At 48.1% G+C, this 12,879-nt stretch overlaps 4 protein-coding genes across 4 annotated transcripts; 2 read left to right on the forward strand and 2 right to left on the reverse strand.

Moving 5' to 3' along the window:
• Positions 1-30: 30 nt before the first annotated feature.
• Positions 31-1,220, reverse strand: EDB91DRAFT_525688 (ADP-ribosylation factor). The gene is made up of 6 exons (XM_041327585.1): positions 920-1,220; positions 854-864; positions 721-802; positions 579-671; positions 303-529; positions 31-255 (listed from the first exon to the last, which is right to left on the reverse strand). Exons 1-6 carry the CDS (start codon positions 972-974, stop codon positions 166-168), a joined length of 558 nt encoding a protein of 185 aa, XP_041182667.1. The 5' UTR covers positions 975-1,220; the 3' UTR covers positions 31-165.
• Positions 1,221-1,731: 511 nt separating this feature from the next.
• EDB91DRAFT_1045036 (phosphoinositide polyphosphatase) lies at positions 1,732-5,860 on the forward strand (the record flags this gene model as incomplete). Its single annotated transcript, XM_041313160.1, has 21 exons — positions 1,732-1,960; positions 2,010-2,482; positions 2,537-2,716; positions 2,768-2,834; positions 2,894-3,188; positions 3,243-3,359; positions 3,407-3,621; positions 3,673-3,764; positions 3,817-3,893; positions 3,944-4,010; positions 4,065-4,119; positions 4,214-4,301; positions 4,350-4,434; positions 4,485-4,565; positions 4,615-4,805; positions 4,858-4,966; positions 5,021-5,159; positions 5,214-5,306; positions 5,345-5,500; positions 5,549-5,593; positions 5,640-5,860. The coding sequence occupies 21 exons, from the start codon at positions 1,732-1,734 to the stop codon at positions 5,858-5,860; spliced, it is 3,075 nt and encodes a 1,024-aa protein (XP_041182668.1).
• Positions 5,861-5,899: 39 nt separating this feature from the next.
• On the reverse strand, positions 5,900-7,885 carry EDB91DRAFT_525380 (uncharacterized protein). The gene is made up of 7 exons (XM_041327584.1): positions 7,422-7,885; positions 7,170-7,371; positions 6,916-7,121; positions 6,352-6,859; positions 6,270-6,294; positions 6,126-6,216; positions 5,900-6,073 (listed from the first exon to the last, which is right to left on the reverse strand). Exons 1-7 carry the CDS (start codon positions 7,819-7,821, stop codon positions 5,940-5,942), a joined length of 1,566 nt encoding a protein of 521 aa, XP_041182669.1. The 5' UTR covers positions 7,822-7,885; the 3' UTR covers positions 5,900-5,939.
• A 9-nt stretch (positions 7,886-7,894) lies between these two features.
• Positions 7,895-10,038, forward strand: EDB91DRAFT_1103368 (P-loop containing nucleoside triphosphate hydrolase protein). The gene is made up of 9 exons (XM_041317332.1): positions 7,895-7,961; positions 8,034-8,130; positions 8,183-8,880; positions 8,930-9,045; positions 9,100-9,183; positions 9,239-9,308; positions 9,363-9,402; positions 9,454-9,476; positions 9,541-10,038. The coding sequence occupies exons 1-9, from the start codon at positions 7,935-7,937 to the stop codon at positions 9,574-9,576; spliced, it is 1,191 nt and encodes a 396-aa protein (XP_041182670.1). The 5' UTR covers positions 7,895-7,934; the 3' UTR covers positions 9,577-10,038.
• The last annotated feature ends 2,841 nt before the right edge of the window (positions 10,039-12,879 follow it).

The following is a 12,879-nucleotide window of genomic DNA, read 5'->3' on the forward strand; positions in this document are numbered from 1 at the left end:
CGTCGTACGGATTGTACATCATTTCATATGCCGCATTCGTTACTCTTTATTTTCAAGCAACTTTGTTCACCACACGATTTAATAGACTCTAGTGGCTAGAACCCTGTACTCCTAGGTAGACCAAACGGTCGTTTGGATGCAAGGCTCAACACCTAGAAGCAGGCTTCACCTAATCTGCCAACGACTCTTCTTAATATTGGTTGCCAACCATTCTAGACCTTCGTACAGGCCTTCACCTGAAGTTGCGCAAGTCGACTGTCGTACATCAGAGCAGGACGGCCACATGCACAAGGAAGGCGCACCTGTATATACCACGTTCTCTGTCTGAATGTCTGCAAACCCAGTCCATCGGTGAGTTCACTCGCGTTCATAGCGCCAGGTAGGTCCTGCTTATTCGCAAACACGAGCAAAAGCGCATCTCGTAGTTGGTCGTCGTCCATCAGCATGCGGAGCTCCTCTTTCGCTTCTGCGATGCGATCACGATCGCTGGAGTCGACCACAAAAATGATGGCCTGCGCATTGTTAAAGTCTAGATTGGATGAGAGAATATTTGTACGATCACGGAGTGAATGCCCTACAATAATGCCAGAGGGGACGAATCTTGTGCTGGCCTCCGACGTCCCACACGGTAAACGCAATATTCTTGTACTCGACAGTCTCCACGTTGAATCCTGCATTTATGTGTTAAATAAGCAGGGTAGGTCACGCTAAATCGTCTACCTATTGTAGGAATGGTCGTGACGACCTCGCCGAGCTTGAGCTTGTAGAGGATCGTTGTCTTCCCCGCAGCGTCGAGTCCGATCTATGGATCCCGTGAGTACCTGTCTCGACATCATCTTGCTCAGGACAATACCATCACTAGTCCTGTAGGATATGTTAATCAGCCTGTTTGAATCGCAACATTGTGGCTGACACTCACTCGTCTCCTGTTGGGTGAATAACCCTGAAAAGATGTGAGAGATAGCAAGTCCCATGTTACTTAGAAGAGTTTCTGTAGGGATGTAATCATCCACAAGACGCCCTTTATTGAATATTCGACTCTTGCGACACGTTCGAAGGAGTGTTCAATACGTGTCCCCGGTAGACTGCTGCGCTTACGCGAATAACTTTGATATTGACTCGTTCGACTTTTGGCCGCCAGCTACGGTGACGGTGGGAACCGATGGCGAGTCATTTACTGCGCAATGGGCATCCGTTTTTAACGCGCTGCTGTGGGACACCGAGACTCCGACTGTGTATTTAACACTGCCAGCTGGGCCCTGACCCTCTGGTTTCGTACGTCAATTTTGCCCCGTATGAGCAATCTCATTTGAAGTGAAGCGCCAGGCTCTTGCTCAACCATCGCAAGTCGAGCGCCTCGAGTGACAATGTCAATGAGGCATTCAGTTACCGATGAGTCACTCACCACGACGACAAGCTTTCCGGTGTAAAATCACCTAGACTGGCTTATGCACAGAGTCATGGCGAGATTAGTAGCCGCAAATAATAGGGAGTCAGAGACCAAACGGTTATTTGGATGCAAGGCTTTTGCCAAACAAACATGTCGGACTCGGAAGTTGGAAGTGTCTTCATATGTCGGTCTCAAGTTGTCAACCAGGTCTTGACCAGGTCTATACAGAAGCGGCCAGAACAGTGTTGTAGTGCTCAAACAACAGATCGGAAAGGCAGCACTACGGGCATTGCAACACGATTGTTTCTGTCCATTACTCTCACCAGCCTGCTACCCGATCTATGCATCTTTACTTAAGTCACAACCCTCGTACGCTGTATCTGGTAACTGGATCGCATGACGAACGGAAAGGACGGCCGCAACGGGCTCTCGTATTTCGTGCTGCAGAAACCAATCCAGCACAGGTTATCGTGGAGTTCCTGCCGAAAGATGAGGTCAATCTCACCAGTGCTGTGAGACTGACCAGCCGCGTCATTAAAGGCTGCCTTGGCCTCATCTCGGTCGAAAATGGTATGCTGATTTGCATGCTTATCGGTTTCAACTTGATTGTAACTTATAGATACTTTCCTTGCGGTGATTTCCTCTGCGACGGAGGTCGGAAACACTCGCCCCTCCGACTCTCAACCTGAATCCGTGGCGAAGATTCACGAGGTCTTGTTCTACTGCCTTACCTCCCACTCATGGGATGATTTTTCTGCATCCCAAGATACACTTCTCAATCCAGATAACGCCGATGCACTCATGACAAGAGACCACTATTCTCAGTCTACCACACCTCCCGTGTTTGAGCATCCGTGCATGCCACTCACCAAAATACTTTCCTCGGGTTCGTTCTACTATTCTCTCGATCCGACATGGGATCTCTCGTCTCGTCTTCCCGTTCGTCTCGCGAGAGATCGATCCAGCGCACATGATATCGGTATATTTGATGAGCGTTTCGTCTGGAATGAGTATATCGTCCGCAGTTTGCTTAATTTTAGAGAGAGGCTAGATCCCCTTGAAAGGGAGGAACTCGACAAGTGTCAATTTATCGTGCGCTCGTGCTCGCCTTTTCCTCTCGAAGATGATATGTAACATGACGAATAGATATTAGCCATACAAGGCTATGTGGGCGTCTTTACCATGGCTTTGCCCGCACCTCCAGTCAATGGCGCCCCCGTGGTTGCGACCTTATCATTGATTTCCCGCCTTGGGTGGAGACGAGCTGGCACTCGATTCAATACTCGGGGTGTAGATGATGACGGGAACACTGCTAATTTTGTTGAGGTAGGTAATGAATAACAAAGGGAAAGTCAAAGTCTTATTCGCATCCCACAGACTGAAACTATTCTCACCACGGATCAACATTGTGTGAGTTATACACAAGTTCGAGGAAGTGTTCCATGTGCGTTTTTTTGCAGCGGGGGGTTCGCAATCCAACGATTGAAACACTTTGAATTGCAGTATTTTGGGAACAACAAGGGCTCCAGACCTTTGGCCAGCGCATACAGATCACACGGCCGCATGCCTCCCAACCTGCCTTCGAGCGCCACTTTGCGCATCTAATGGAGGAGTATGGCGCTACTCACGCCATCAACCTTCTGGGCTCTAAAGAGAATGAGGCCATTTTGACTTCTGCATATGCAAAGCACCTGCAACTTGCAAGAGGAATCTGGGGTGACGAGCTCAGTATCACTCACTACGACTTCCACAATGCCGTGAGGATAGGTGGTCATGATAGTGTGATGAGGGACCTCTGGTATGCTGTGGTTTCTTGAGAAATTTGTCCGCTCATATATATAATGAGCCACAGTCGTTTGGAAGGCATCAATAACAATATGGACCGTTACGGGTTCACCATGTGCGACACCAACACCGATAATCTAATCACGGAACAAAAAGGAGTGTTCAGGACGAACTGCCTTGACTGGTGAGTCGAGCGGGTTATATAAGATTCTTTGAGTTGATGACGCATAGCTTGGACCGAACGAACTTTGTGCAAGATATTTTCTCTCGCAAAGCCTTGGAACAATACCTCGGTCTTGTGCATCGCGAATGGTTACAGGCTGGCGCGCTCTGGATGCATCATCGAGAGTTATGGGCAGAAAATGGGGATGCTCTCTCCCGCATTTATGCTGGTACTGGAGCACTGAATACGAGCGTTACTCGGACTGGGAAGAGAACTCTGGCAGGTTAGATACACAGTATCAACGTATTGTGACATTTCTGACGTCACCTTGAAGGCGTCTTGTCCGATGCGACAAAGAGCGTGTCAAGAGCATACATTAATAATTTTCAAGATAAAGGAAAGCAAATCGCCATTGACATGTTTCTCGTGAGTGTTTTAGTTTGATACTCTTTCCGAATTACGAATATTTCTTTCTCAGGGCAACATGAATAACCAACGTCAAGTGAATATTTTCGATGCAATACACGACTCGGTTGGAAAGGCGCTGCAGCAACGGTGAGTGGAATGGGCACGTAAAATGATCTCACCACCGACGCTCTCATAAGCTTGTCTGAGTATTCGACTACACAGTCTTGCAGTATATTCGCAGGAACGTGGAATCTTAATGGCCGGGTAAGGCGGATTATGCGGATTCTTGTCATCGTTCACCGATCCTCCTCCGTGCAGCTGCCGTCATCAGAGAGCCTGTTGCCGTGGCTCTTCCCACGGGACAGTAAGTCTGGTTCTTCACTCCGAGTCGCAATTTAATAGCATTATCTTTTAAACAGACCTCTTAGAGTATAAAACTAGTTGCATTCAATGGCGTAACTAACAAGATTTTAGACCCGATATTTTTGTCCTGGGTTTCCAGGAAATTGTCCAGCTTACCGCACAACAGATTGTGCAACCAGATCCGGAAAAGAAGTAGGTAATATTATGGTGTGCGAGGAGCTTGCGTCCTGACATCGTTAGGCGTATATGGGAACAGAAGGTCATGGAAAGTCTAGAACGTCGACCTCAAAAGACGTGTGACTATGTGCTTCTGCGCAGTGAACAAGTGATTCACGTTCACGTTCAATTGAAATGATGCTGAAGCCTTCACTGCAGCTTGTCGGGACTGCACTTCTTGTCATAGTTCGCTCAGATTTAACAGCTGTCATACGGAATGTCGAAGGAGCAGCTCGCAAGGTTAGCCTTGACTACATGCATCGAGATCCTGCCTTAAATATGATATCAGACTGGCCTGCGCGGCATGTCCGGGAACAAAGGTGGCGTCGGAGTCCGACTGGACTATTACGACACTAGCTTCTGCTTCCTGACCGCACACCTTGCCGCCGGTCATAACAACGTCGAGGAACGGAATGCAGACTTTCACACAATTTTGAAGGGTTTGCACTTTCAGAAAGGGAAGACCTTGTCCAGCCATGAGTACGCTAGAATCTGGGGCATGTGGAGTTTGACACGTATCGGTCCACAACAGAAATATTATATGGCTCGCAGACACGAATTACAGGATAGACCTTGACAACGAAAGCGTCCGAGCCCTGTCGGAGGTCGATGATTTTGATGCTTTAGTGGCAGCGGATCAGGTGTGTTTTGACCACTCCTCAGCAAGTGTTGACTCTAGACTAATCCTACGGCAGCTAAGGCAGGCGATCGATAATGGGGATGCATTTTCTGGATATGAGGAAGGACCTCTGCTGTTCCGACCCACTTACAAGTATGACCTAGGCACCGATAACTACGATACCAGTGAGAAGATGCGCATTCCGGCTTGGACTGGTAAGCGGTTCCGATGCTCAAAGGGTGCGTTCACGTAGGTGACACGTCTCGAAGACAGAATATTGTTTAGAGGCCGATTCGATCTCGCGGTATATTCCCGAGCTGAGCTGAAAGGCTCGGATCACCGTCCAGGCAAGTTCGTTTCCGGTTGTAATCTTTACGCGCCACTGATTGCTGGCACCAAGTTTTCGCGCTTTTTAGAAGCGAGGTGCGGATCATTGATGTCGTAAAGAGGGCCGCGCTGTCTCGCCTGCTCCTGGAAAACACACTGTCGGCTACCCCGGGCGAGAAACTTGATGAAAAACTTGCTTCCCTGGTACTTCCGGATGACTACTCTGAACGTCAGTCCTGGACTATTTTATCCAATCGCGGGGCTCATATTTTACCAGTGCCTCCGCCCAGCACGGATGATGATGCATGGTGGGACAGACCAGGTAAGCATGTGGCAACATCAGTACACATCCCCTGACACGTTCCCAGAACATCCCAAAGGGATCTTTCCTATCTCAATAGCTCACCTCCTGGAATCAGATGCAGCCAACCCTTTTGACTCGCCAGAGGAATCGCCTTTTTCATCCTCGCCATCATCCTCTGACGAAGAACTTTACTCACATGCAATGGGTTTGCAATCTCCCATCACACCTGTTCGCAAACCTCCACCACCTCCGTTGCGCTCGCGGTTTGCTGATGCGGGACACTGAGCTTAGATTAAGACAGATTGGCATGGGCACAGTGGTCAATATTAAAGTAGTAAAAGTACAAGACTGCAGCACGGGCATATCAAATCAGACCTTGCTTTTTCAGGTCCTCGTAAGTCTTTCTATTGTAAACATTGCCCTCGTCGTCTTCAAGTTCTTCCATCGTTTCTTGTTCGAAGATCTCATGTCGTCCCTCTTGCTTCAACTTTTCTGCCACTAAATAATTTTTTAACGGGTAGCCTACTTAGAATGGTTAAAAGGCACTTACGTGAGAGGGCATCTTCAATGCGAGTAATTTCGTGGAAATGTTTTGTGTTGGGCAAGCCCAAAGCTCGCATGCCAAACGCGTGCCGTGATTCCTTCAAAATCAGTTATTAGCCTACCGCTATCAAATCAAAATAAAGTGGCATACTTGGAAGTGTCGGTCAAAATTTTTCCTATTGCAGAGTAGTAAGCCTTCATACCGCTAGCCCGGAAACAAAAGGATGTCATACCTTCCCATGTACACGTGGTCAGAACATATTTCGCAGCGATATTCCACTCCAAGGCCGTGAAGCTTGTAAAGCCAGTATGGAATTGGCTTGCCATCCCAGCCGAGCGGAAGTTTGAGGGGGTTGTAAATTCTCTCCTCTTCCTCTTCTTCGGCCGCAGCATCGCCAGACGGATTGGTGGGAGCCGGAGGAGGTTTTGCTTGCTCAAGCAATTCTTGTTCACGCTCGCGCGCAGTGAGGGAGAAGCGACGTTCCACGTTAGATTTCGTCTCACTGATAGTGGGGACCAACACCACAAGAAGAGATGTTGAAAGATACGTCAGCAACGCGGAGTTCCGGAGTCTAGATTTCAGAAGTTGACCATTGCTCGCGGGTTGTGCGGTAGGGGTTTGTGTGCCATTTGGATTTTGCGGTGGCGTATCAGAAGCGGCCTGTTTGGCAATTGCTTTCAGATGTTTCTTGGAGGTCAAGTGGGCATCGTAAACAGTCTTTTTTGAATAGCTTTTCTGGCCTGGACGATCCTGACGTGAACACACGCAATTCGTTGAGATAAAGAACTTGACTTACAGGCCGAGCACCACATCCCCTCTCCTGCGCCATCCGCATTCGCTAATCGCTTGGCGGTCTGATTTTCATCCCAATCAACAATTTCGCCAGCGTCCCACTTTTGGTAAAATTCGGCTTCGGCTTCCTGATGTTTCGTTTGAATATCTATAAGCGGCTGCGTCCGTTTTACGAAGGAAAGGAGATAATCATGCAAGTGTTGAATGTACCTGGATAAAGAGTGAGGGCAGCTCACGTCACAATAACTACCAGCTTACATCTCGTAATCTTTCGTTGCCCTAGCCTCCTTCGAAAGCTCGCTGTGGAGTAAACCGGTTTGAGCGGCAAGCAAGATGTCAAGATATTGAAGGTAAGGCAATCGTTTTGAGATGTTCTTCAAGTTGTTGTACGTGGTATGATTTGCGTACAAATCGACATACTTTCCGTATGCTTCCTCACCGGAGAAGAGCAGAGATATGGCTGAAGAACAAAGGTGAAACAACGCAAACTTGAGACAATTGTCAACGCACGGTCTTCCTCCTCGTAATCATCATCCAGCCCATCTTGATTACCTTCCTCTAAGATGGCGGCGAGCTCCATGTCGAAGCCTCCTGCTACAGCATCAGGATACTTGTTGTAGTGGTCCTGAATCTTCACCAACCGCGCATAGAACTCAGAAAGGTCATTCTGCGCTGCTGCCGGAGCGCTAAGTGCGCCTATCTCAGCTTTCCGTGCATCCTCGTCGAGGTAAGAATTGTGCAAAGCTAATACGCGCGACGAAATGCGATCCAAGACTTGAGCTGCTTTGTGTTCTGTCTGGATCTTGATTTCGTGAGTCGGTTGATTTCTTGAAAGCAGCGAGTATAGAGCAGTTTCGTATCTTTCAATCTCCTCGTGTGTTTGACGCTGCGTTTCGATGATGGAGTCCATATTGCCCAAGACGCTTGACTGGAACTTGACTGGAATGGTAGAAAGTTCCTTGCAAGTTGTATTTTCGAACTCCGATCTTTTCACCACCTCGCCCATCTTCCCTGTAGGTCAACATGTCTGGCATAAACCCTGGAGACGAGGCAAGTCCGTTAATCAGCTCAGAACAGGGCAAAAACAATGTATGGTCGTGCATGGTCTAACTGACTTCGCAGAAACTTGTATTCGAGTCCTCCGAGGCGGTCTCGGTTGTGTCGACTTTTGACGACCTCAACTTGAAAGAGGACCTTCTTCGCGGCATATATGCGTACAGTAAGTTTATCTTATTCCTTGCAGTATTACATGTGCCGAAACTTGTGGATAGACTTCGAGAAACCGTCTGCTATACAGCAGCGAGCTATTCTCCCAATAACACAGGGTCGCGATGTCATCGCACAAGCACAGTCGGGAACCGGTAAAACCGCCACCTTCTCCATATCCATTTTGCAGTCTATCGATGTGTCTGTTCGTGAAACACAGGCTCTGGTGCTGTCGCCTACGCGCGAACTGGCGACCCAGATTCAGTCGGTGGTTCTCGCTCTCGGTGACTATATGAATGTCCAGTGTCATGCTTGTATTGGAGGTACATCCATTGGCGAGGACATTCGGAAGTTGGAATACGGCCAGCACGTGGTGTCTGGAACCCCTGGTCGTGTTTTTGACATGATTCGGCGCCGTGCTTTGCGGACGCGCAACATCAAAATGCTGGTTCTCGACGAGGCAGACGAGTTACTCAACAAGGGATTCAAGGACCAAATATATGATGTGTACCGTTACCTCCCCCCGGCTACCCAGGTTGTCCTACTGAGTGCGACACTACCTTACGACGTGTTGGAGATGACGACAAAATTCATGACCGACCCCATTCGTATCCTCGTCAAGCGTGATGAGTTGACGCTAGAAGGGATCAAACAATTTTTCGTTGCTGTAGAAAAGGAGGACTGGAAGTTCGACACGCTGTGCGATCTGTACGACACACTTACCATCACACAAGCTGTCATCTTTTGCAACACCCGGCGCAAGGTACGCCTCCGAACAAACCCCTTTTGATGCGGCTTACTGGTTAGAATAGGTTGATTGGCTGACTGAAAAGATGCGCGCGGCAAACTTCACTGTGTCATCGATGCACGGTGAAATGGTTCAGAAGGAAAGAGATGCTATCATGGCGGAATTTCGCGGTGGAACATCGTGCGTCTTTTTTTGGCTCACTTCAGTATGGAAATGTTTTGATCACTACTGCAGTCGTGTGCTCATCACAACAGATGTCTGGGCACGAGGGATCGACGTTCAACAAGTCTCCCTTGTCATCAACTATGATCTTCCGGCGTAATTACATTTACCTCCGACATTTTTTTAAAAACATGCTGACTGCTTGACACAGCAATCGTGAGAATTACATTCATCGCATTGGACGCTCAGGTCGTTTTGGCCGGAAGGGCGTTGCTATCAATGTACGTTAGCCCCTTCATCATACTCACTCGATATTCTCACATATTATTCGTCAGTTTGTGACTGTCGACGACGTTCGTATCCTGCGCGACATCGGTATGTCATGTATCTTTTTTGTGGTGACCTTCGTCACTAACCACACCCCAGAACAATTTTACAGCACACAAATTGTATGTTACCCCCCTCGGCCGTTGCTTCCCTTTTTTCGTCGCTGATAATTCTTTTTTTTTCAAGGACGAAATGCCGGTCAATGCTGCTGAGCTTATCTAGGTGTGATATGGCAGACCGTACCGGAGTCATCGCTTGTATTCTGCGCCCGATGGTATTCAATGGCTTGCATATTTGTACTTTATGAGGTTTTATTTTTTGCATCCCCTCCATGATTTGCCCCCGTTGTGGTTGTATCACTTCTAATTGACTGTTCATGTTATCGCGCGTTCAATTACAATTCTTATGGCCGCCGTTCACTAAAAGGCTGCGTTGTCTTTTACGGGTTAAAATTCATATGATTATCGATGATTGTACGGCACCGTTCTCATATCTTACGCCCCTCACTGTTGCGGGAGACATGCAGGAATAGTGGGACCACATCCATATGGCGAAGGCGGTAGTTTACCCTACTTCGTTAAATAGCCCTGCAATAACACATTGGAGTACGGTATTGCCTTGGGGGTCTTCCTCGAAGATGCATTCCGTCATCGGGAACAAATAGTGTCTCATAGTTTCTTCACATCATCTGCATGACACGACGACCTTCGACTTTAAGACGTTGCACTTGGAGTTTTATCGTTGAACCTCTCATTACGGACTGTTCAAGCACTAATTCATAGTAATACGATTACATAGGCCCTCGATATTGCTGACTGTGAAGGAGATTCTCCGTGTAGCAGACTGTCTTAAGGCATGTCTTCTAAAGGTGACAATGACCTTGCGGTACTCCTTCCTCGCCTCTTCGTCGAAGCCGAAGCCGAAGAAAAGGAAGAAAATATATGCACTCGCAGGCATCGCACACCACACCAGAAACATGTCACGAATGAAGGCTGGGGGTAGTTCAATGAAGACAGAGAGGTCAACACGAGCCAAGCGGAATGAATATTCTGCCAACTGTTCAAGCACTGATCCATACACATTTATAATTCCTTGCACACAATCCAAGATCTGGCGTTTGTCGGCAAGCTCCCGTCGGATCCTAGTTCTAAAGTAGATCAATTTCGGCCAACAATAACGTGCTCGCGGGAGAATTTGTGTGAGCTAGAGTGATACTTACTGTAGACGGCTGGTGTACAACTTGAAAAAAATAGAACCAGGGGCAATATTGGCGAACCGTTTTGGGAATCACGGAGAGTGATAGGTTTATGCGGTATTCGTGCACGGGACCGAGGGCAAGAGGGATCAAACGGTAAATCATGCGGGTAGCGGGCTACACTACGTTCGGGTGGGCTGAAATATTTCAGGGGCACGATGCGACGATCGCGCGGCTTTGATGTCCTGGCAGGCCTGTTAACGCCAGAAATTACAAAACGATCCAAATCAGACTCATCTTACACCGACTACTTACTACGCACACAATGTGCGTTACCTTATGGATGAAGCAGTCAAGAAATCTGAACACGACGCTTAGTGCCGACACAATCGTCGGATCGCTGTTTGGGATCAAGCGTCAGCCGTAATGAGATAAGATGCTACTCATGGTGACCATATGGTCGCCCTCTTTACTCCTGAGAGGGGACAGTTGACCGTATATTTTGTACCGTTGGATTAACACGTTATCTGAGCTAAAATCATTCGTGAGCAAACACTTTTTTGAGCGCGGAGAAAGGTTGCAGGGATGCGATGCGACAATCGCACGGTCGGGTGTTTGACGTCTTGAGCTGCCAACACAAGAAATTGCAGAACGGCCACAATTATCGGTGTCGTTGAGAGGGCCGATAGGATCTTGGACCGAGAGGCTAATCATGGCAAGATAGGCAAGATAGTCAAATTCCGCTGAGTTACTGTACACTTGAATCAGCACTAGACCTACTTAAGGATGAAGCAGCCAGGAGATCTAGAGTTTGGACACGAGGACAATGTCATGCCGACACAAACCAACCATTGTTTTGGGATCAAGCTTGTAGACCGCATATGTTTTTACAGCTAGTCGCGATGCGATAATATGTCAGGGCGTCACTGGGACTGTATACTTTGTCGCAATTTACGCTTGAGCGGGGGCAGTTCACCGTATTTTCGTACCGTCGAATCAACGCACTATCTGAGATAGAATATTGTGAGCCGCCGGTGAAAATATCAGCCAATACCTCCAGAGAACGTGGTGTTTAGTGCGACCGTACTGACAAACTTGAATGTTCAGACTGAAGAATTGTGCGGCGGAGAAGACGTTCTTCAGACCCGCGGGCGCCCAAATAACCACGTCGCTGCTAGCGTATGAGTAAAACATTATAGCCACAATTGATCACCACAAAAGGGTGCCATGTGTCGGATATCGGTTGGGTGTATAGATGTTACACCTGGTAGCTTTGACCAGTCACTGCAACACCATAGAGAGCTAGTATGCGTACGAACAGTGGAGACATTCAAAGTGCTTAAAATAGTATTCCCAGACTGTCCCCAAATAATTTCGGATCATGAAGATACTAAAAAAAACTTGCGTGACTGTACTGATATACGTAGATAGCCCCTCGTTGACCAGCTCATTGAGCAGTCGTTTTGGGATGGTCCAGAAGGCCTATGCCGTTTCTGCTGGTGGTTACTCGAGTTCTCTCTAATCAATATAAAAGCTTCGCTTCAGGGCCGGGGAAAGCCTGGAGCATGAACGTAAAGGGGCGGGAGGCCGCAGATGCAGCACAAGTTGGCCAGATGTTCTCTTGTGCCATGAGCAAATTTGGCGGAACAACCTTGTCTTGAAGAAGCTGATCTGAGCTCCATCATCACTTTCGGAACGAAGATCAGGATAATAGAGTTGGTGGGAGCGTGGATTGCATGCGCAATAACTAATTTTGAGACGCTGTTGACATGGCGCTATCGGTGATAACATGACAGCTCAAAGCCACGTTCAGGACCGACGTATGTCAAGCCGTAAATCTACTCACTCTGTCGCCTCCGGACCGCATGGGGTAATTTAGGCTATAGCAACGTTTCGGTGGGTTTTGCAACTTCACATGCCGAAAGTTTTCTGCAAGGATTGTGGGACAGTTTCTGGGAAAGAACGCCGTTTTGAGCTCGCCCGACGTCTGCAAAAGAAAGAAGAGGTATGCTGTCCCGGCTCCTCCGCGCGCAATCATCCGCGCTTCTGATGGAATTATCAAATTCCGCCGTCCTATAGTGTGCGTGACATTGACGATATGGTACCGCTCGTAAGATCTCATGTGTATCGACAAGGGTCAATGTACCCACTTGTTTTGAGCTCTGGCCCATTACTCATCGATCGTGCGACTGCTGCGGGATCGCCATTTCCATAGCTGTTTGTCTTCACCGTTAGACGGATGCCGAGAATGGATTCTTGGTCTTCCCCATGACGGGCTCATTTTACTTGTCGTGTAAATAGGTGAGAGAGCAATCTCGGTAGAATAGCCC

This window comes from Suillus paluster, assembly GCF_016628075.1.
Source record: "Suillus paluster strain FC165 chromosome Unknown EDB91scaffold_4, whole genome shotgun sequence".
Taxonomy (NCBI): domain Eukaryota; kingdom Fungi; phylum Basidiomycota; class Agaricomycetes; order Boletales; family Suillaceae; genus Suillus; species Suillus paluster.